This window comes from Aulonocara sp. 'chitande type north' Nkhata Bay, linkage group LG10, assembly GCF_057382095.1.
Source record: "Aulonocara sp. 'chitande type north' Nkhata Bay isolate Kocher_YH1m ecotype deep benthic linkage group LG10, A_spYH_male_GT1.1, whole genome shotgun sequence".
Taxonomy (NCBI): Eukaryota; Metazoa; Chordata; class Actinopteri; order Cichliformes; family Cichlidae; genus Aulonocara; species Aulonocara sp. 'chitande type north' Nkhata Bay.
This window is the reverse complement of record NC_141353.1, coordinates 21,839,038-21,863,752: the sequence shown is the minus strand read 5'-3', so window position 1 is coordinate 21,863,752 and position 24,715 is coordinate 21,839,038. Positions and strand designations below refer to the sequence as shown.

General features: G+C 43.3%; 1 protein-coding gene across 5 annotated transcripts in view; it reads left to right on the top strand.

Annotated features, from left to right (window-relative positions):
• The first annotated feature begins 298 nt into the window (after positions 1-298).
• The window catches only part of LOC147320870 (transcription factor COE1-like), a 92,047-nt gene continuing 67,630 nt past the window's right edge, over positions 299-24,715 (top strand). For all 5 annotated transcript variants that reach the window (XM_086309082.1, XM_086309079.1, XM_086309081.1 and 2 more), the window contains exons 1-6: positions 299-987; positions 1,787-1,943; positions 2,654-2,717; positions 3,872-3,927; positions 9,054-9,127; positions 13,221-13,289. In XM_086309082.1, the coding sequence (XP_086165208.1) occupies positions 860-987; positions 1,787-1,943; positions 2,654-2,717; positions 3,872-3,927; positions 9,054-9,127; positions 13,221-13,289 (548 nt within the window). In that variant the 5' untranslated portion in view covers positions 299-859. The remainder of the gene's footprint in view (positions 988-1,786; positions 1,944-2,653; positions 2,718-3,871; positions 3,928-9,053; positions 9,128-13,220; positions 13,290-24,715) is intronic.

The following is a 24,715-nucleotide window of genomic DNA, read 5'->3' as shown; positions in this document are numbered from 1 at the left end:
ATTAGAAATCCTCCCCTCAAAAAACGAGGAGAAAGCGGACCGGAGGAGGACAGCGGGAGAAGGAGTTCCGTGGCCACTGCACGCGGGGCAGACCTAACTCCTCTCTATTCTTTGTTTGGGGGCGTCTCCTCGCTTCTCTTCCCGTGCTGTCCCCTCCCCTCATTCCCTTTCCATCCCAGCTCTCTCTCTCTCTCTCCCCCCGGGGCGGGAGAAGCCGTGTTTGGTTCAGAGAGGGTCCTTTGGGAAGAGTCACAAAGCGGTTTCCTCTGAGAGAGAGGGAGAGCGAGCGAGAGAGAGAGAGCGGAGTGGCGAGAGCTCGGGAGTCTTCCGCGGGAAGCAGCGCAGCTCTGGACATCACCGACGCCAGCGCGTCCCGGACCACTGAGCTGAGGCAGAGACGAGAGCGAGAGCAAAAAAAAGAGGAAGAAAGAAGTGTCAGAAAATGATGACATCTGATCCGGGTACTAGCTGATCTCTCTGTTTTTTTCTCTGTGACAGCCCAAAGCGGTGGGTTTCCACGCGCACCAGGAGTGACTTTTTCCACCCTACACACATATTTTACGCACAGGGCGTGCGATTTTTAACCCTTTTTTTTAAGTGCTTGGATGTTCTGGATTTTATGACTTATTATGATTCGCCTACCGTTTTAGCACCAACTCCCTCCTCAGGACAAGAGAAAGTGGAATAAAGGGTGCACGCTGGATTGAGGTCTTTCTAAGCGCACGCAGCACCAGCAGCAAGAGTGCGTCTCAAGGTTCCTCCGCTCGAGTCACTGAAAGGGATCCGCCAGAGAACAAGTGCAAAGCCGGGAGGAGAGAGGCAAACGGAGGGACTTGCATCGAGCTCAGGAGGTTTGTTAATGTTTGGAATCCAGGAGAGCATCCAGAGAAGCGGCAGCAGCCTGAAAGAGGAGCCGCTGGGAGGAATGAACGTCCGGAGCTGGATGCAGGGGGGCGGCGTGCTGGACGCCAACACGGCCGCCCAAAGGTGAGCTGTGCCTAAGTGAGGAGCACTTCCACCATCACTCATTTACCGAAAGATGGAATCAGCCTGCGTGTTCTCCTCCAGGATACTGCAGCTGTACAAGAATTGAGACTTTGGGAATGGAAGTGCAGCAGTCCGAAAAAAAATCTGTCCATTCAACTGCTGATAAAATCATCTGTAGAATTAATAATCTCATTCAGAACAATTCTACCACACAAGCTGTCATTAACTAAACAGTTGTAAGCAGCATGTGCTTGGTCTAGAGATTATTTTTTCCGCATATGTTTCAGATGCGATTTATTAAGGATTAAAACAAAGAACAAATACATAAATGCAGTCCTGTGCTAGAGAAAAATAAATCCTGTACTTCCCCCCATTTTCAAACTTACTCGTTGTTTTATTAGAAGGGAATAAAATTCTCCAACTGAACCACAGCCAGTCACAGTAAACGTGGATCTATCACGATCTCCCCTTTACGCGAACAGCAAGTTTGTGCTTCAAGTTGGTTTACAGATTCAGGAGATAATTAAATAAAACAGGCAGCTTTCATAATCACAATCTTTAAAATAAGAGGAAAATCTGCCAAAAAAAAAAAAGAGCACAAGCTAGATTTTATACTTTCAGTGCTTGTAGGCCCTTTAGGTTTGTTTTTATTTATTTATTTTAGGTTAACTTTACATAATTATTACTATTTAATTTGCTTTCCTTCTTATATTAATTTTGAATTTTTCTAATTTTTACAACATAAAAACTTTACATCCTCTGACTGCTTCTAACACCCCCTCCGTCTGTGTGTCTGCAGTGGAGTGGGTCTGGCTCGGGCTCACTTTGAGAAGCAGCCGCCCCCCAACCTGCGGAAGTCCAACTTCTTCCACTTCGTCCTAGCTCTGTACGACCGGCAGGGCCAGCCGGTGGAGATCGAGAGGACGAGCTTCGTGGACTTCATCGAAAAAGAGAAGGTCGGTTCAGAAATACACGTTGGTCTTAAGAGTTTTTAGATGAAGGAAGATTACTGAGATTTTGTGAAGGCCTCGAATATTAAATTTGGTTTCTGACATTATTGAATGAATTTTTAACGTCCCATTTTAATGAACTACCTGTCCTTTAATTGTTTGTATTATTATTCTTATTATTTATATTATTATTATTATTAAAAACTAAAAATACAATATTATAATCATTATAAATTTACTGTAAGGCACAAACCTCCTTAAACCCTCGTGTGTATTTGATAAATTAAAAAAAATGCCTTTTGGAGTTTAAATTGTTTTAATTTACAGCTCCATTCAACCCAACCACTTGTTCTATATAAACAACGGCGCTGCAGCCCGGGCTTCTCATCAATTATGACTTGGCTTAAATTAGATGAAATGTATCGGGAGAATTCCGTGTTGGATTTATTGGCCCTCCGAACACAACTAGTAATTACGCAGGAATTAAAAATCCACAATAACACCACGATTACACACGGAGAAATTACAGGGCTGCACTCCTCTGAGCATAAATCAGCTTTTATTTAATGCAAGACCGCTGTAAAGAATTCATTAAGTTGGATGTATGCTTCACTAGCCTACATGTGAAAAGAGGAAAAAATTTATTTCTTGCTATTTTTTAAAAATGGTGTTAAATTTTCCATAAACAGCTGTGTGTTTGTTGTGTGTGTGTCAAGGAGACCAGCGGAGAGAAGACCAATAACGGGATTCATTACAGGCTACAGCTTCTTTACAGTAATGGTGAGCAGACTGGCACACTCACACACACACTCACATATATATATGCATGCATAGTTAGAGTCAGCTTTGCCAGATCAGCTTCATGTCTTATTTTATCAGACACTTAATGATATTCACACAGGCAGCAGCTGATTCTTGGGGGGGGGGGGGGGGGGGGGGGGGGGTCCTGTCCTCAAAGTAGTAAAAAAAATGTTGCAATGGGTTATCAAGGCTTCCAGAATTTATGTCAACGAAATTGCAGGGCAGAGATTCACGATTGTGTAACGTGACCGACTTCTATTAGTCAAATTTCAAGGCAGCTGTTACAGGATGTGACCCAGCTTTGTGGCTTCATTGCTGTCACTGTCCCTAAATTAGTTTGTCCAGTTTTATGTGCTCTTTATTTTTATTTTTATTTTTATTTTTTTAAATAATTTTTTGACAGTGTGAGCTGCACTCTAACCCAAGCAGGGACATCACAGCACCAGCCTCCTGTGTAATAAACAATAGCTACAATTCGTGTCTCGCATGTGTTGATATTTGGGAGTCAGAATAGGCACAAGCAATTTATCAGATAAGTCAACAAACAAGGTGTTTGAATCTATTTACCACCTTAACACGGGGCTGAACGGTGTAAACTATGCCGAGTTAAACGTGTGATTTTCGTGTGATTTGGGAGCTATATGGATACAGCCGGCTTGGCGTAAGGCTTGCATCGCAGCAGAGAGAAATGCAGAAGCTGAACAACATTTATTTTCACACTGAACTGATGAGCAGCTGCTGGCTGATCTTTAATAAGCCTCTCACCTTCTTCACAACCCCTTTCTGCCTCGTTAAAAAGGAGCCACTGTGTGTCAAGTCGCAAGTGTGAGCGTTTAAAGCGTTCTGCTCTCAGACTGTTCTCCACTGACTCATATTTCAGGCCTAAATAGGAAACATTAATAAAAGCTTTAAGAAGGAAGAATTTGCGAGTCAGAATTACGTTTGCCCCGCTCCTTTGTTTATTTATTGCGAGCTTATTGCTGTAAATGACGTTAATCTCGTTTCCTTGTTCCCGCTGCTGCCACTTTGCTAACCTAATTCCACGTATTTTAAATGCCCTGCAACGTGCTGCACTGTGTGTTAAAATATGTGTAAAGTTTACAATATTTCTCCCTTCCTCTGGATCCCAACAGGCATCAGAACAGAGCAGGACTTTTATGTTCGACTCATAGACTCCATGACTAAACAGGTAAACACACACCCTAACACACTCTCAGAGCGGTCTGTCACCTCTCCTGTTACCTCTCTGACAAAGAGCTGCTCCACTGATCCTCTTGTTCTCCGCCGCCCTCCTCTATTTCACACAGAAATGAATGTTTATGCGTGTATGATTCAATGGGTGGGTGTTTCCACAGTGTATGTGGGTGGGGGCACACACACACACACACACACACACACACACACACACACACACACACACACACACACACACACATACGGCATGGCTCCAGGCGTTTTTGCCTGTGCTCCTCTCGCTGTGATTAGAGTGAGGAGGCAGCGAGCGGGTGTTGAGGAACAGGAGCGTAATTCTGCTGCTCGCAGTAGGAAGTGGAAAGATATAAGGGCACCTCTGGGATTTGGTCTGCTGCGTATCAAGCATTCCGATCAGATCCAATTTTTCTGGTAATGCTCTTGTTTTTGTTTATGTGTACATTTATAAGAGGGAGGGAGAGCGAGAGAGAGAGAGGGAGGGAGACAGAGAGAGGAGCAGGTAGAGTTTGAGGAGAGAGGCGGGAAGACAGGGATGCATTTTCAGTTTGTGCGCTCCTGGTCCCGCAGGTAAAGTCAGGATGAAAACTGATTGTTTTTGTTCATGAAGAAAGTGCGAGTGAGCGTTATCTGCCTGATGGAATTCAAAATGTGTGTGTGTGTGTTGTGAAAGCCAAGGTATGAGGAGCCAAGAAGCCCACCATGCACTGAATACTTACTAATGTGACTCCAGGCTCTGACAGTCTCACATTACTGCTGCCACGTTGCACCACATACTGTGTGTGTGTGTGTGTGTGCACGCTGGCAGGCCTAAGAGACCACACTGTTTCCTAATAACACTCTTTAGGTTCGGCTTGGTGGGGTGACAACCAGCTACACACACACACACACACACACACACACACACACACACACACACACACACACACACACACACACACACACACACACACACATACACACAGTTGGGACTTTCTCCTGTAGAGTTTGAAAAAATTAAATACATGCACACTTTTTCATGCTGAAAAAATTAATGGCTTTTTAGAATTTCAATATTTGAAAAGGGGGGGAAAAAAGGATGGAGGCAGGTGTGCTGCACCTGTGGTGCCTTCCTTGCACTGTGTGAGTGCTGCTCTGTGGCTGTGTGGATGGGGAAGGGGAGCAGGTGTTTAGTGCTGTATGTATACAGTAAATGTGCAAAGGTGCTTTGGAGAAGGCGTAAAGCATGCTCGCTTCAGTTTGTGTGTGTGTGTGTGTGTGTGTGTGTGTGTTATTCCCAGTAGTGGAGGAATGGAACTTTAACAGGTGGTCAAACCAAAACAGTCGCGAGGTTGGCTTAGCTGGTCAGTGATGTCATGGCCGCTGTCTCTAACCGCACACACAGGCATTTGTTCGCACCCACTGTTGTCTTGCCAGGCGGGGGAAAAAAGAAAAAAAGAAAAGAAGAAGAAGCCACACAGAAGACCAGAGGTTGCACTGGTGTCGCTCTTATTTCACTGGTTGTTAACAAGATGTGGCTTCATCCACCAAAATTGAAAACACACGACCCGAGCCCAGCATGCCCAAACACATTTTTGACAGGAACACACAAAATAAAGAGCTGCTGAGTTTGTAACCGTGATAATGAAATAGGCTTTCTGTTTTACAACTTAGGAAATAATCATCAATATTTACATTTGTCATGATGCAAATGCTCGAAAATCCAGCCTTATTCTAGTCTCGTTAATCTCTCTTGGTGCCGTAGTAGCATACCTTTCACACATTTCACTGTTTAAAAGCCCAGAAACAGAAGACGATAAAAACAAGAAAGCAAGAGGGTCATTTCTCTAAGATTATTCAGAGTAAACCATAGAAACATAGATTTGTTTTAAGTATGAATTTCTCAGTTTTAGTAGTTGATCAGCGGTGTAAAGTATTAATTTTAGTTTTACTTAAATATTCGACTCTGTAATTCAGAGTATGTGCAACACACTATAATGAGGCAAACGGCTTTTATTCTGTTTTTTTCCGCCCTTCTCACTGTGATTTAACAGCCAGTAAAGGAAAAGCCTACTCCAACATTTGGCATTTAAAAGCTGCTGCCTGTTTCTGTTCTATTTCTGTAAGTCTACCTGTTCTGTGTTTGTGCGCTGAGGGCCAGAACTGATTGTGTTAAACGGAGAAGGAGAGCACCTCCTAGTCTTCAGAAGCAGAGCGTGGAGCTCGTTGATCACGACTCTGTCCCGGAGAATAAAGCGTCTGTCACTGCGGCCCTGTCGGATCACTAGCTCGCTAGTCGACCTGACACTAACGCAGGAGGAAGTGTGTTCCCCTGCTTAACGGATCCTTGTTTACATGCCGCACATATCACGCCACTTCAAAGGTGGGGAACAGAGAAGCAAAGATGCTGTGTGAAAGGCCTGCTGAGGTGGAGAGAGGAAGGAGACAGAGGAGGGAAAAGCAGATGAAAGAGAGGAGCAGAGCAGGCAAAGTGACAGCAATGAAGAATCTGAGGCAAACGTGGGCCGTGGCGGTAGAGGAAGGTACACACTAACACAAGAGGCTGTCACAGAGGGTGGATGAAGTATCTTTGCATTGTCACTTTTTCCTCTTTGGAGCTCCAGAGGTCTCCAGCTGCCATGAGGGCAGACCAATTAGAAACTTTAGACCTTAGTTTCATGCAGTTCTGCTGTAAATACTAATGTTTTGTTTTACCTTCCGTAACGCAAGACCTCTCTCGAAAACCAAACTGGTTTAAAAAAGAAAGATTGTTGGCACAGGGCGAGCAGCAATCAGTCAGGTGGGAAAGAACTGGATGTCTTTTACAGTTACAAACTTTTACTTTTGCTGCATGACCCAGACTGTAGCTCATCTATGCTGTTGACCCGATCGCCTTAAATAAAGGAGGTGGGCTGTTATGTGGTGGTACGTGTCACGGGCGACACGGCTGTTCTGTTTAGAAAGATCAATGCATTCACCCAGCCAAAGGTTTAATGGTTTACTTGTGTGTTTGCGTGTGGGCGTAAGACAAGAAAATAGCAAAGTGCAAAAAAAAAAAGGGAAGAGATGATGGTGATGCGCGCTCGGCGAGGTTAGGGAGCAAGCTCATTGCTTTCTCCTGGCCCACTCTTTTCCCATGGCGCGAGGAGCAGGACTAATCACAGACACAACTGTGGTTTATAAAACACGTTTCCTCTTCAGATTTGCTCTGTCAGAATTCTGTCCTTCTCTGCGTTTCCCCACACTTAGATTTGGCTTTCATTAAAAGGGCAATCAGGGGGATTTTACGGTTCAAATGTTGATGAGTGAGCGTTTCCAGAAAGAGTTTCAGATGTTGGGTGTCGGATCAACCTCAGTAGTGTGTTAATGGGAGCGTTTTTTTTTCTTCTTTGTCTGAGGTCATTTAAAATATTTACAATCTGAACAAATGCTTATTTTCTTTCCTGCGTATTTGAACTTGCATCAGACGCTTTGACAGCTTTTGGTCAGATTGGCTTTTCTTGGAGAATGTCAGCTTAGCCTGGTGCAGATTCCTCCATGAGCTCATTTTTGTTTCATATTTTCACCCCGTGCTTGAATCGACTGTGGGTGCACATCCCTGGAATCCTGGACCACCAGGAGCTTTTCGGTCTCCAGGTTCACATATCGATAGATTTCCTGCAGGCGTGGGGAGGAGGGGTTCAAATGGAATATGCACATGCATGGAAAATTGTAACTGACAAGGGCCTCGGGGCCTGAAACACATGGGGGCTCCAATTCCAGAAAACACAGCTAGCTATTAGTATGAAATGCTTTAGGCTACAATACTGGGGCCCTCAGACAGTACAGCCTCTGTCACTGCTTTCCATTAAGTTTCACATAGTTGGTACAAATGAGAGGTTCAGCCTACACCCTTTGCTCATCTTGAGGCCCCAATAAGAAGCCACTGGGAGGTTCAGAGCCTCTCCACTGTGCCCCTGAATCCTGTTTTATGCAACCAGCAAAGTGTGCCCCTGTTAATTTCACTTCATGGAGAATGACAAGGAATCACAGGTGAAATAAAAGCACTGATTATTCTTCTTAGAGGGTTTGCATTTGAGTTTTGGGCCATGTGTAGTATATCTGACAGTCCATAAGCTTTAAAGCTACTTAGACATAACATAGGTATGCATTAACATGTGAATATACATGTCTCATTTTCCAAGTATGGCGGTGTCAGTGTGGCCTTGTTAAGTGGTCTTAAAATCAGCTTTATTCATTCATCATTGTTCACTTGATGGCAGCAGGCAGTCTAAACATGAGCCAGAGATGATTTTAAAGGGCAGAGAAACTTCCTGGCTGCTCATGAGGAAAGCGATCTTGTCACTCAGTCAGGCTCGCCGCAGTTTTCGGTACGACACATCAAACCAGCTTTTGCAGACCAAAGACTGACAGGGCGTGCGTATTGATTGATAGGTAGCTTAGTGGTGTGTGACTTATGCCGGTTTATTCTGCTTCCATAGCAGCGCGGGAGTGTTGTGTAACAGAAGCAGGTGAAGCCTCGGCAGCAGAGGCAGAAAATGTGAGGACCATTCTCCGGAGCCGATGAGATGATGGTTGTTATTTTGAGGATTTTCTAAAACAATGAGTGTGAATCAGCTCCGTGTGTGCGTATGTGTGCATGTGTGTGTGTGTAAGGAGGGGTGTGAGACACAATGGGTGTGAGTGTATGTGAAGTAGAGGTGCTACTGATGAAGGATGCGTTCATGGAGGTGAAGTGGGACCTAACCTATTATCTCAATAACACTTTGGCGCTATTCTCAGTGTACGGTGCAGTTACGTTACAGAAAAACTACAAGTCAAGGTGCAGCTTCATGCTCTTTATGATATAAATCTACTATTAAGATAGTAATTTCCTCAAAGCTTTTTTTTGAAAATGAAGGTTTAAAGTTCCCACAAAAACAATTCACTGATCCCATTAACAAATCTCATCGGTCCAACTTCTGATGATTGCTCTGTTGTTGTATTACATATCAGTTAAATGGATCTCTGTGAGCCACTCACACACCGTAAATAAAAACAGTAAGAGGCTTTGGTGTGCTGTGAAATGAGCACGCTGGAGCCTGCGAGTTTAACTCTCCGCTTTCTTCTTCTCCTCTTTCTTTTCAGCCGATTGTTTACGAAGGCCAGGACAAGAACCCAGAGATGTGCAGAGTGCTACTGACACATGAGATCATGTGCAGGTGAGAACAGATGCATCACATCTCTCCTCTCTCCTCCAGCATACTTTGCCTGTGAAGTTCTCACTAATCACCGCTATGTACATTTCTTATTTTGTCACCCTCATTAACCCCCCCGACACGCACATACGCACACACACCTGAAGCCCTATCTGTTGAGGAAGATGAGTTTTGGCTATCATAGTTGTTGCTTTAATTATAAGCTTAAGATGAATTTCTTTGGAAGTAGGTTGGGAGGAAAGTTCTATTTATAGGGACGTTTTGCCGACCTATCCTATACAATAGGAAACGTGCGCGCGAGAACATGTGTATTTTGTGTGCGCATGTGTCTCTGACGCCTGGTTAATTAGGACACAGAGAAACTCATTAGTCAATCTGAACCCTTCTGTTGTTTCATGGCTAACAAATGGGCCTTGCTCTTCAATCTGACTATAAAAAATAGGCAGGAACTCGCGCACACACACACACACACACTCGCACACACACATAGATCCGTAGACACAAAGAAGTATGCTTGTGTATTCAGAGCCCTGCACAGCGCAGTTATAAAAATTCAGATTTAGCACATGAATTACGTTGTTCTTTTTCCTTGACCTTGTCACTGAAAAACTTTAACTGTACCAATATAAATTGGGGTTCATCTACATGCGCACACAGGGACTTTAGTTGTGAAATCAGGCCCACTAATACTTCATCGTATAGCTTGGTGAATATTCCTCAGGCAGTTCAGCTGGAGAGGCTCATGATAGACCAATTGAAATTCGGATTTACAGTGAATATATAAATAAACAATTTGGCAACAGATTTTATTGTAAATTATTGCCGTTCATCAAGTGGAGGATAATTGCGGACCTGAATCAAATGTGCTTGCGTAACCTGTACGGTATGACTCTCATACAGTAGAAGGTGCTCGTTCTGTCCTGCAGGATTTTGTTTTAAATACTTCCTTTGGGGGAGCAACAGTGCAGAAAGTATGGCTTCTGCAGCGAGTGTAAACAGTCGCTTGTCTTCAACAGCCGCTGAGGTCAAAGTTACGGCTGTTGCCTCATGTTCTCACATGCTGATTCTGCAGCGGGGGCTTTGCACACAACACAACACGCACACACACACACAAAGAGCTCAGGGCGTCCATTAATCAGTGTGGCTTATTGTCACGGCAGTGCTATTAGCCATATGCTCCCAGCCAATCTGCCACCACAAAGACCTGCGTTGCAAAATTGGCTGGAGCGCTGGCACGAATACGTGAGTGATTTCACTCTAAAATTGGACAATAGATGCTTCAATGAACGCGCTTAATACAAATGTTGGTCGTGCTCAGTGTATTTTAACATTTGCCCTCTTTCAAATCAAGAAGCTTTATGGCATTGTAGATATTTTATTTCACTCTGTCTGACAGAGCAGCCTCGGTATAGCTGGTTGAAATTGCTTTTATTTTTAAGGTGAGTTTAATTTATTGTGGACATTTTAGCATAATAGTTTTCATTTCTTTGGAAACTCCAGGACATGAAATATACTTTTAGACAAATTTCTGTGAATTTGGAAAATCCTTGGCTGCTCAGCTTCTGTGTAAGCAGACGTTTATCTGTTATTATTTGTATCTTTTTTTTTAACAGACATTTGAATGAAACATATCTCTCCAGGAATAGAATTATGGATTAGTGATGAGCCTGTCACTTATGTTTTTAAGTTATTATGTTTGCTAAACTAATCAAAATCTAAGGCTAATCTCTTGACTTTATTTATATCATGTGATCACTGACATGTTAACATAGCTGCTAATCATTCTGACTATTAAAATTAAAGTTAAACACCCATTATCTAATTAGCTTTGATTGGCCAACAGTCAATATCCAAAGATTTTTCATTTACAGAGACAAAAAACAAAGTTTGTAAGTTGTGAATTTATTTTGGCATTTTCCCTCCCAACACATGTAAATTGCAAGTAAGAGACATTGCATCGATTTGGACTCATTGTTTCAGTGATTAAAGCACAAAGATCAGGTGAAAATCATGTCTTATGTGTGTTTGGTGGGAGATGCATGTTAGAGCAGATGATTAGCTCACCAGCATCTACAGATATAGGTCCTGCATTACTCCCATCCCACCCCTTCCTTCTCCTTTCATAGCATAAAACACTCTTCTCCTTCCTCCACTTCCTCTTCTGTCCCTTAAGTTTCCTTCACATCTATTCCATCCCCTCTGTTTCCCACGCCATCACCCAACCTTCCCTCTACCTCTCCCTCATCTGGTTTAGCTTTCCTTTTTCACCCCCCACCCCGGTCCCTGATCTCCTGCTTGATTCCTCTCTCTAACCTCTCTCTGTTGCTGCGCTCTGCTCTCCAAAGTTACAGTGTAATGACCCAGTTCATAGAGCGGCAGAGAGCAAACGACAGCGAGAGCAGAAAGAGCGGCAGATAGCGGAGACAATGAGAAAGGTGTAACGTATCAGTCGCTTTCTTTCTACCTCTGCCATCTGTGACAGCGGGAAACCCGAGATGTCTCCCCTTCCTCTTCTTCCCACCCAGACCCCTCCTCTCCCCTCCCTCCCCTTCTCACCCTCTTCGTTTAGCTCTCCATCCCACGCACACCCTCTCACTCTTTACCCCCCCCCCCTCCCCACCCATAGCCATCTTTATCCTCCGCCCTCCTGCTTACACCTTTATTCATAATTGATGCATGGAAGAAAGCCTTTTTGACACACTTGTAGTACACGTGTGAATTTCGGTAACCATGTCAGGTGTTTTGTTTTTTTTCTCACATATGTGCGTGCGTGCGTGCGTGTGCGTATACCACCCACGTGTTTTTGGAGCCTCGGGCTTCTTTTTTGTTTCCATCTCCACTTTACCTGATGGTTCATCAGTACAATTAGGATGGACTTTTCGCGCTCGATTTCCAGACGATTATGCTGTTGGTTATGTTGCCTTTGGAAAAAACTTGACTATAAGCATCTAAATGATCTCAGCTTGTTAATTACGTACTCATGAAAACATTTTCTTGCAACACATGTGGAGGGGATTTTAACTAATTAACCTTTCATAACCCCAACAGTATCATATTGACACCAGGAGAGGTTATTATTCTGAGACTTTACAAAACCCCAGAGTTACAATCATATTATGCAGTCACCTTCATGGGCTATGAAAATAGGTGTAATGCCCCATTACAATCTAGTTTCATAGGAAAAAGTGTTGTGGCTCTCCACAGCACAAAGCATGGTGTTTTACAATAAACGCTGTAAAATTGTGACCTAGCATGTAATGTTAGTATATGCGTGTGTAATGTAGGGGCAGGAGTCCTGGCAATCTTGCAAAATGGAAAATGGAGCTTTGCAACATCTGGTTAAGGTTGTTAAAAGATCAGTTTTAAGCCAAAACACGATCTTGGTGCCTGGAGCTCTGGAACTTATCTTTATATTATTTTGCTATTCAGCTAAATTACTACCTGCGTAGTTCTTATAATGTGCTGTGCAAAATTAAATCATCTATTTGAGCCCAATCCTAAAAACCTGAATGTTTGAGAGGTTGTTGGGATTCGGATGAAACTACTATCTTAATAGTTGATTGTTTGAGCCAGATGGGCAAACTGTGGTTAAAGGTGCACCTTATACTGGGAACACTGGTAATGAATATCAACCAGCTCAGCAGTAAAAAGTGGAGAAAATGGAAAAAAGAAATGCTAGGCAGTGACCACAGCAACAAATTACCCACTAGTGAGACAAACCACGACCAACAATAAATCCGGCAGTGTCTTTTTTAATGTATTTGTTAAAGCAGCGATCCCACAGTGTATTTCCTTCAGATCCTGCTATACAGTCACTTTCCTTGTCTTGCAGGTCTATTTTTATCCTTGCTTTCAGGGCAGATTTCTCTGAAAGACTTTCAGTAAAATTCACTATGGCCTGTTTTCGACAGATTGGGACAAATTCTGCAGATGTTGTAATAAATTTGTTTTATCAGTGCAGACGAAAGGCACGCACTGCAACACTCCCACTTAAACCTCTAATCTGGAAATTCCATAAAATGTACCCTATGCCCAAATTTCCCCCCACTTTGCCCTGTGTCTTCTTCCCTGACGGTCTTCTTTTCTCTTCCCGTAGTCGGTGCTGTGACAAGAAGAGCTGTGGAAACCGTAATGAGACACCCTCAGACCCTGTTATCATCGACAGGTACTGTCTCTCACTTTGCCTCTTCTCTCTCTCTCCTTACGCACACACTTGCGCACACCCACAGACACACAGTGGACGAGGGTTTGTGCGCTGACCCGTTTGAACGGCGCGGTGGGACAGGATGTTTGTGTGTTTGGATGAGCTGCTGTCACTCCTCGATAGAATCAGCGGCCTCAGATGCACGGGAAGCATTTGAGAAACCAATTTTGCTTTTATAAGTCAAACAGCAGGACTCATGAGTGGGTGGTGACAGTGTGGAATTACACTTGCAGACACACACACACACAGGTTTTATCTGCATGTACATGCGCACTCTAGTAACGTAATCATCGATCTTTGCAGAGGGGACACAAATACACATCAGCTGCTCTGTTACATCCCAAAGGCGCACTTTCAGACTTGAGTGCTCAGATGAATGTGTGTTTCCTCTACGTCACGCGAAACACAAAGCAGCTCACTAGCAGGAGTCGTCTGCTGTTTTCCTGCCGCTCGTCTCTGTCTGTCTGTCGCTCTCTTTCTTCCCTTCTGTCTGTCACAGGAGAGGACTGAAGTTATCCCTCCCTTAACATCCACCCCACCCCTCTTTCTGTCTCTCCTGCAGCAGCACAGAAAAGTGGGTCATGAGCGAAGAAGAACAAAAAAAAAGTGACAGAGAAAAACTGAAATAAGATCCAACCTCATTTTAATCTGATTTCTCCTTGGCAGTTGTTTTAACCCTGTGCGAGCAGTTCTGTCGGTCTGTCTGCATGTGTTTGAGTAATTCATAGGAAGAGGAGTGAAATATTCTACTCCCTGTCACCACATTGTTACACAACTTAAATCACTGTACAAAATATCATATTCCTGCAGATTTGTACCAAGTGTTTCTTTTTTTTCTTACTTCACCATGACCAGATGTTTAAGTTTCAGCTTGTGAAAGATTTTTGGCAATTATAATATAAGCTGATCATCTGCAACATTAAAAGCACTGACAGATGAGGTAAATACCTCAGATCTTCTTGTTGCAGTGCAGTGGGTGCCGGCATTCATGTGGATATTACTTTCACAGCATCTAGACACTGTTGCAGTCCAAGCACACTCCCTGAGGCACTAGTACTCTTGCAAAGACTTCTCTGGAATGGCTCAAGAAACACGACAAAGAGTTCGGGGTTTTGACCCTGCCTCGGGATATCCAGATTTCCAGATTCCAGTCCAATCATACTGCATGTAAGATGTGCTAGACCAAGTGAGATATACGGAGGAAACACTCCACAACTTACAGGACCCAGACGATCCACTGACAGTGTTCCCATGCCCTACCCTAAGCATACCCCCATTGTGTGGCGTGAGGAACCACACAATTGAAACTGAGGTTTAAATATTGTGGCTTATGAGCGTCTGATGAACAGTAATCACACCATAGACTCTCAGCTTTGTATCTACAGACTGTCCTTCAGTGCTTCTTCACTAAAGGTTCATAAAGACAAACATCAGTGTGATCAGCGCCGCAAACAGAGGTCATAAAGGTTATTACAGGGATAATTTGGCATGAATGAGATTCTTTATTCTCGCCACTTTGGAGGGGATGTACAAGGTTTCGCTCTATACGGTGCAAAACTCCTCTTTCCTCTTTTTCTTTGTGTTTGGAGAAATCTTATTAAGTGCACAAACGTGTGCGTGTGTCATACGCTATACGTGCATTTGTGTGTTCGTGAAGGATATTATAAGTATTGCCACACCACCGCCCAATTCTCCTGTTTTGTCGGCTATCTCAAACGTCTCAGCTTACAGCCTTTTATATATTTGCCTAGAAAGTGTGTATGTAATCTGCGTGTGTGGATTCATGGCTAAGGCTTGGGTTTGGCCCCTAAAAGAATAGCTGATATATTAGACACAAACTGACAAAGTAATAGCTGCATAATCATAATACGTGTGTCACTGTTTGTTACATTGATGCTTGATGACTATTGAAGTGTGTGTGTGTGTGTGCGCGCACACACAGGGGGTGTACGTCTCATTTTCCACGGCAGGAGGAGAAAAGCGGAGTGAATTGTGGGAGATGTCAGGGAACTTGGTCAAGATGGAATGTCAAGGTTACCGTGGATACCGTGGGATACTTCCTGTTGCCCCCTCCACTTTGCAGTGGTTCACAGCCTCTTGGTGTAACATCTGGAGCTCTGCTGTTTGACGCAAACATGTGGAGAGAGAATGAGGCAAAGTCAAAATGACAGCTTAAAGTGTCATTGATTGTAAACAGAAGTAGAGCTCGAATTAACTCACCCACTCCAAAGAAATATTCAAAATGTAACTTTAATAGTTATTTTAAACAGTTACAATGAAAACATTAAGGGCTTAGCAGATATATCCCCCTGCATCTGTGGTTATACATACTCAAGTGTATGCTGCATTTAGTTATAATAGTTACAAAGGTACAATCCGGATTGGTTGACAATTTGGCTTGAACTGAAAGGTAATGCCAATGTTTCGGGATGAAGAAGAAATGAAACAAAAAATGGCGTCTTCGCTACAAAGATGTCTGTGATAAATTCCTTCTTTTTAAGGGCTCAACTAAAAGACCAAAAACAGCACAAACATAAACAAGAGTATCCCACATTCTTGTCTGTGATCTGTTTTTTTTACACTGCCCTCTGGTGATAGTATGAAGCTACAACATGCAGATGTGCACGTGCCAAGCTCCGCATTGGATTTATAGTTATGTGAAAATGTGGGATGATGGACGCTAATGCACTTAACTGACCGTCAGCAGATGTGAGCGCCTCTATAGAAGAAGACGTTTTGGCAGTTTGGTGGTCTGGGGCGTTTATTCACGGCTTGGGTTTGCAAAGTTGCATCTGAACAAACCACAAAACCTCTGTAACAATGTCCTTTGGACATATGAGACCAAATTGGAGATGTTTGGTTGTAATGCACAGCAGCCAAGCCTGACAGCTAAAGCTTTGCTGAAAATGGATCATGCAACAGGACAATGATCTCAAACAGAGCAGAAAATCTACAGTAGAATGGCTGAAAAAGAAAAGAATGAAGGTGTTGCAATGGTCAAGTCAAAGTCCAAACCTCAACCTGACTGAAATACTGTGGTGGGACCTTAAGCGAGCTGTGCAAAAACCTCAGTGAACTGAAGCAATGCTGTAAGGAAGAGTGGGCTGATTTTCCTCCACAATTAAGTCCTTCACAATGCAAAAGGCTGACAAAGTCATACAGACATACGACAATTTAGTTTTTCAAAGGAATACATAGAGTCCTGTAGAAACTTTCTTTTCCACGTGAATGTATGGACCACCAGTCCACATACTTTGCCAGGCACTTTAAGTAAGTGTGCTATTAAAACAGCTTGAAACCTTGCTCACTAGCGTTAGAAGCCTGTGATGAGCTAATCAGCATCATCAGAGTCAGTGCGATGTGTGTCTTGGCCCCTTTGCTTGACATCATGGGAAAACCAAAGGAAACTGCCCCGACACTGGAAAAAAATTGTGACGTTCCAGAAGCCTTGTTCATCCTCGTGAGCAATTTCCTGAAAGATACCATGTTCATCTGTACAAACAATAGTATGTAAGTATAAATACCATGGGATCGGGCAACAGTCGTAATACTTAGGAAGGAGATGCATTCTGTTTCCGTGAAACTAATGTGTGAACAGTGCAAACGAATCCCAGAACAACAGCAAAGGCTTTTGTGGAGATGCTGGAGGAAAGAAGAGTATCTGCACTCACATTAAAACGAGCCCCATATCAGCATAAAATTGGAAAGAAAGCTCTCAGAAAGAAAAGAAACCACTGCCCTAAGACCTGGATACTGTTGCATGGTATAAATGCTGCCCAACGCTTCTGCAGGGATGGTTTCAGCCAAGTGAAACTGATATTACATTATAGCATATACAGCGCACAGTAGAGAGAAAAGGCTCCAAAATGTTGCTACAGCCAAGTCTGCAGTGGGTTACTGGCAGATGAAGAGATATGCATAAGCACACTTATTTACATACCATTTAAACGTTACATCGACATGTGAACAGAGTTAAGGCTCACGCTCATTTAAACACATTACTCATGCTTTAACAAATTCAAACATTTGTCTGTGCGAACCATTAAAGAGAGTGACTGACAGCTCATTGCGTGTCTCTCAGTCCTTGTGCGCACATGTGTGTGACTGACAGCTAGCCCATCGTACCATGTACGTATGAGTGTATCTGTGAGTGTGTGTGGCCCAGTTAATCCTTGTTATAGCACACTGAGCATCCCACTGCCTCTCAGGGTTAATATAGGGTTAACGACATGCAACGCTATCCTATCATACGCCTGCTTGACTCCTAAAGAGCCACAACCACTCTTCTCCTCTGGGTGTGTGTGTCTATGTGTGTGTGACTGCCATTCAGTTTCTACTTGTAACTCTTACTGTCTTTTTTTTAATCACTCAGCATCCTCATCATCCCCTTTTCTCTTACTTTCCTCCATCACTTCCACTTCCCCCTTTCTCGCTTCCTCCTTTTCCTCCCTTTTTTCTGTGCCTCTGCTTCACCTCACCCTCTCTCTCCACACCCCTCTGCTTTGCTCCCTCTCCCAACCTCCTTTTTTCTTTCTTTGACTCTGTTTTCGTCTCCGTGGCCCTGAGGGGTTACCTACCTCACTGCTCAGCTTTGTGCCTGTTTAGACTGCTACAATTGGCTTAATAGGCTCAGACTGTGCGTGTGTGAGCAGTTTGAGGGGGTTATAGTCTCAGGTGGTGTGTGTTCAGGGCTTAGACGAGTGTCGCGGCGCGAGGAAGGCAGTTTGAGTGTGTGTTTTTCTGTGTGTAGGGGTGCTACAGATACCAGTGTGTGTGAATGTGTGTGTCCTCTCAAAGTCTAAAGGGGCCCACATAAGCCTCGGGGTTTAAGGGGTTCCCTGTGTGTGTGTGTGTGTGTGTGTGTGTGTGTGTGTGTGTGTGTGTGTGTGTGTGTGTGTGTGTAATCTATAGGGTTAAGAGGGGTCAGAGCTTGAGCAAGAGATGATGGGAAAGAGGAAGGGATGGAGGGATGACAGAAAGAGGAGGTGAAGATGATAAGATGGCATTTAGAGGGAGCAGAAGGAAGAAAGGAGGAGTAAGGGGGGGGAGGGGGGGAGAGTGGGAGCTTGTCTAGGCAGACAGAAGAGAGAAAGGAGGAGGAGCAGAGCCAGGTTTGTTTCAGGGGGATAAGAGCCTCAGTCTGGGGAGTCCTGTCAATCAAAGAGCACAGGGTGGGTGAGGAGGAGGGGGCGCTGTCAATCAGATAGAAGAGGAGAGAGGAGGAGGCGGAGGAGGAGGGAGGGCGGATGGAGGGGTGAGGTGAAGAAAGGCGACAGAAAGTGAGAGGGATCTTCTAAACGATCTCTTCATCTTTTCCGCCTTTGTCTTCCTCACTATTGCTCTCTCCCTCTCACTCTCACTTGTCCTAGTTACCAAAATATCTCTGCCAACCTGGTATGTCACTGTTCGCTCAACTGTCACTGTCTGACATGTAGCCTACACACACACACACACACACACACACACACACACACACACACACACACACACACACACACACACACACATCTAAAATAGACTGTGAGAGAATATGCCTCCTCCTTTCTTGACCCGTCCTCATCGCTCTTTTCTGTCTTTGCCCTGGTTTCCTTCAGATCTTCATCCTCTCAAATTCTAATTTGCTTTGCTTGGCATCAGCATAATTAGGTACAGGTACAATAATGAACTGTACAATGTAAGAAAATTGCATTAACAGCACATTGGATTTCTTTTTCTTTTTTTTTAAATTGAAGAGGCAGCTGAAAATCACAGATGCTATTTTTAAGGCATAATCTAAAAATTAAAGGTTCCAATGTCAGCTATTGATTTTTTTTCCTGGAAAAACGCCAATGCTTGGTTGTATATATACTGAATAAGACACAAATGACTAAAGAAACTTTATATATAAGCCAACATGACAGTGCAGTGCAGTATCATGGTTTTACACTGTCGATGGTGAAGAAGACATTCAAAGTGGTGGTTTTTCACTTCTTCTAGTTCTTCTGTTTCTCTGAGATAAATCCCGAGAGTTGTTTTGGTCTGACAGAGTTAAATTTCTTTGATTTTACTTTCATCTTGTTCTAAGAATTTGCTGTTTTTTTGTATCTTTACGAAAGATGTAGTGTTGTCTCGTTTTTTGGGGGGAGAAGTGGCATCATTTGCCTTTGGGTTGCCAGGTTTGTCTGCTTCCATCAGTTTCACTGGCTCGGTTATGGTTACTTAATTTGAATTTTCTTAATTTCCTATTTTTTTCTATTTTTATTGTCACTGCCATTAGAAATGGTCAGTTCAGTAAACACGCTTCCATGAAGTTAACCTTTTTGGTGCCATAAGTCCTGTGAGATGTTCTCTTTGTGACATTATTTACCGATACTGTCAGGCTCAGGAGGGACTCGGAGGCAGACCGTCACTTAAGTTCGTGATTTATTGACACACACAGACACCAGGTGCGAATATATACAGGTGAGGGGGCACAGGAAGAGGGTCTCCGGGAAGCACAGGCACGGGAAGAAGAGGGCTATGTACAACATCCACTGAAGCTCAGGTAGCTCGGACTCCGGCTTTAGCTCACCAACGGCGGTCCTCAGGCTGGCGAGAATCCTGGCACAGAGAGGAAAGGCAGGTGAGTAGTGGCACGACAGAAACTCGAAAAACGGCTCAGATAAGTGATGACACTGACGAGTGTTACACAATAATCCAGCGAGGAAGCACTCTCAGCAGCCGCCTTAAGAAGTGAGTGATGATTGCTTGCAGGTGTCCGAGCCAGGGGCTGGAGCCGTCATGACTCCGCCCCGGTAGAGCGCAGTGCAGGGGAGAGAGAGAGAGATGCAGCACAACAAAAACACTTGTAGCCATACAGAGTCAGCCGAGAAGGCACAGGGTCATGACAGATACAGATTGCATCAACAAATATAGTCATTTTTAGGTGGTTATAAAGTTTATTGCACTTTTTTGGGAGGATAATGTAAATGAATTTAACCAGATAAACTTCTTCATCATTTATTCTCGGTGTTTCCGTGAGTGTGGAGGATGACATTGAGGTTCTTTGGCTGGTTTGTGAAGATGTCTCGCACTTCATAAACACACACTTATTTAATTATTTGAGGCTGATTCTTTCTTTTCAGCTCACGCTCTGCAGTATCACTTCCTGTGTTAAAGGTCATCGGTGCTGGGAATTATTCATACTATTGACATAATGCCACTGTTCACTTCTCTCTCTCTGTCTGTGTTTGTGTGTGTGTGTATTTAACAGTGTATAAGAGAGAGGGAGAAGGAGGCAGAGAGGACTATGTTTTATTCATTTCTCTCATTTAGCCTCTCAGTCTGCACCTGTCCCAGCATTTAGAAGCTCGGCATTCACATTACTTGCTGATTTAGTTTGACTGCTTGTTTTAATGGACACACACACAGACACACACACACACATTTTCATTTCCTCTAACTGTCTAAACTAACGCAGAGGAGCTTGTTTAGGTTCAGAGATGGAGATATGTGTTGTTGTCTTTGTCTATCTACTTTTTCTTCTTCTTTTCATTTTCCCCCCGAACATTTTCCTTTGTATTGTCTGTAAATTGGAATAATTCTAATTCCAACTTATTTTTAAGAGCCAAGTTTCTCCATCAGGCTTGTGTGTGTGAATGGGTGGATGACTGGAAGTGTAAAGCGCTTTGGGGTCCTTAGGGACTAGTAAAGCACTATACAAATACAGGCCATTTACCATTTACCATTTCTGTATCATTTGAATCGGGCGTGGAGTATCAGGAAGAAAACTGCCAAAGGGCAAAACTGAAGAGAGTCCACACAGATGTGTAATATGTACCCCCCCACACACACATACACCTTTTTCCTTTTTCTTTTCTCCCCATTTCCTCCTTTTTCACCTCTCTCATCCTCCCCTTCCTGCTCCTGTCTCCCGGTACTCCCCACCCCCCACCCCAGTGCACATAACCACCCTTAGGCAGGGATCACGTTACCCTAAAAGCTACAAACACGACACGAGGGTCTCAAAGATTTTCCCATCTGTTCCTTTCAAAGCTGTTGTGATGCCTCGATTACTTTAGGTGTCTGCTTGTTGTCAAAAACGACAACTGTTTTCAGCAGCGGGTGAGTGGTGCACTGGATTTTTTTTTTTTTTTTGTCCAGTAATAAATATTTGACTACTAAACTGCACAATGAAAAATGTGCCCATTGAGGATGTAAAAAACCAAGTGTTCAAATATTTCAATCTCTGACATAGTAAACGTATAAATATTTAAAGAGGAGTTTAATTGAATTTTTACCCAAATTCATGTTCAGCTCTGCAAAGGCGATGAGGGCATGGATTTAAGCTACTAAAAAATTTTTTTTTACGTAGGCACGTAAAAGACTTTTGAATCTGTAGAGTCGACACATTGTCTCAGAAATTAGTTCAAGCCTCACAGTGCACTGTATAGACGCCATAGTGTGTTATCACATCAGGTAAGGGGAAAAAATCCCGACGTGGAACAGAAGGCACGCCTTTTCATTTAGTTAACTGACAAATTAGCTGAATGACTAATTAACTTGGCTGATTGATCAACAAACTTACTGATTAATTAAGTCAGAGAGTGATTATGTAACCTACCAATGGACTGACTTCTGTGGCTCTCTGGCAGGCTAACAAAAGACTAGCTGTCGTGTGAGCGCGTGCATTGGTGTGGTATGTGGATAACCTCCAGGTGGGCGATGAGACTGTGGCTAAAGGCCTCTGGGCTCCTACACAGAGATCTCTCTTAGCATGCTCCTATTACTGGACAGCGATTAGTCTCTCTTCCACACACGCACACACACACACACACACACACACACACACACACACACACACACACACACACACACACACACACACATGGAATTGAGGTAAGCATACAGAGTGGCTCATTCATGATAGGTGGTTGGCGGTGGCGTGTGTGCATGTGTGTGTGAATATCTTAAGCTCTGTCATTCAAAAGCAAACACATTTAGTTTATCTGGAAACTCCCTGCAGATTACACACACATACATATATATACTTGTTAACTGACACACTGATGAGACGTGGAATTTTTTCCCCCCCTTTACCACAAAGTGAACTTGTGGTTGATGTGTTTTGGGAGGCTGAGCAGGAGTGTGTTTACCTACTGTATGAGAGTTTGTACAACTGTAAGAAGGAATTTGTAGAAGAGAAGAGAGGAGAGGAAAGGGGAGGAGAGTACGAATGTGCCAGCCATGCATCATTTCATTATTAATAGCCGTGTCGGAATAAAAACGCTAACCTTGTCTCATCTAACGGACGGCTGAGTCTGCAAGCTCTACACTCTCCTCTATTTGTGTGTGTGTGTGTGTGTTTTGAAGGGACACTGGTTTGCTGTTGTTTCCCTTTGTTTGGCTGTGCAGGGCGAGCTGGTGAAGTCATTGCAACCCATACAGGTATAAATATCTGTGTGTGCCTCTGTGTGTGTCTGTGTGTGTGTGTTGGGGCAGTGTTTCCCGTGTAAAGCAAACCAGGAAGAGAGCACCAGTGTCCTGCCGAGAGGGGCATTGTTATCTACCTCCTAACACACACACACACACACTTGAACACACACACACATCACCCCTCCCAGTCTGAGCTGCCTGATCTGCGCACCGTCTGTGTCACCACAGTAACACATAGCACACGCCCAAACAACAACAAACACTATGTTTTGCGCTGCTATTGACAAGAAAAGAAAAAAAAAAGAAAATTCCTTGACTCACATAATCACACATTTACTGTAATATTACATGCAAGTTCACGCATGTGGGGATTATGAGATGGATCACCCTGCTTTGAGAGATGTTTCTGTTATTTTTGTTCCATTGTGGAGACAAAAAAAATAACGAAAACCCAAAACCACACACACACAAAACGAGGCAGGCGAATGCAGTCCTATGGAACTGCGGAGGTGTAATCTGTCAGACAGGAAGCTAGTGAGGTCAGAGGTCACCAAGCACTAATCGATTAGCCGTCAGTTAGTGCTGCGCTCATGAGGAGAGCACAGCTGTGGCCAGCTCTTCTTCCACTGTGCCTGTGTGTGTGTGTGTTACAGTGAAGTGTTTAGGTTTTTTTAGCTTGTGTGCGCTTATTAGGGATGGCTCATGTGTATCTGAGTGCTGATGCTCATGGGTGTCCTCCGTGGCAGCACTGTGTGGGTGTGTGCATTTCTTGGACATATTGATCACAGAGAATTTCAGCTGATTTTTTATTTTTTCAGTCTGACCCTCTGAGGTTAAATGCTGCTCTCTCCCTCTCTCTCCCTCTGCGTCTGTATCTTTCTCGGAGCGAGAGAAAGAGAGATAGAAACACTTGAACTCGGGTCAGGCTGCGTAGGTGTTTGCAGGCTTGAGTCTCAAATCCGCCTCTATCATCCGGGTGTTTATTTAAAATGAAAGAAGTTTTCTTTTTTTTTCTCTAAATCTGCATTTCTTCTCTGTGACCTGTGGGTCTGGCATAAACTTAACTGGTCTTCTCATAGTATTTATAATGCTGGCTTTTATGAGAAACTGCCCCTAAAGCCGAAAGGTGGCAAAAACTTGGTTCCTTGCGTTAACAGACAGAAAAACAACATTCAAACACCTTAGTCATATTAACTTCCACAAAATTATGTCCAAAACTATAATTCAGATAATGATGGCCACATGTAATGTTTTTATGATGGACCCATTTTTATTCTTGTTTCTATGTTAAGCATCACAGTCTTTTTATTGGCTAAAAATACCACCTGTTATGTGAGTTTTATGCTGCAAACGCCATATTTCTGTCATGACGCTGTGATACTTATACATAAAAAGGAGAAATTGTTTCTAATTTTTTGCCTGTAAAATTAAAATTGATCATTTAATTAATAACAAAAGCCTAGAGGGTATAAAATAATATGACTTTCCTTTGAGATAACAGAGAAATACATGGTAACATAGTAACTGAGAACTAGGAAGTAGGAAGTAATTACTAAGTTACTCAGTAGCACGTATTTACTCAGAAATAGGGATGTACTGGTAATTACAGCCTCTTTTTCCCTTTTATGTAAAGTGAGGCATCATAGTCATAGTTTTTTATGATTCATAAGTAACTACTATGTATGATGTTTCCCTCCTCTAGGCAGCAGAAAAACAGCACCTTATCATGGAGTGATGAGTAATTAATGAGCAATTACAGTTTTAATCGCAAACGACACAAGAAGAAGAAGAAAGTGTTGAGTTAAATCGGTTTGTTTAATTATGAATGCATAATTACCTGGTGATAACTCACTAATATGACATCTCCTGTGTGGTTCTTTAGTAAATAAACATCAACTATGTAGTCGTGGATAAGGAGATGTTAGAAGAGCACTGGTGAATGTCTCACTGTCTTCCATGTTAGTTCTGATGCCTTCGTCACGTGTCTTTATGGA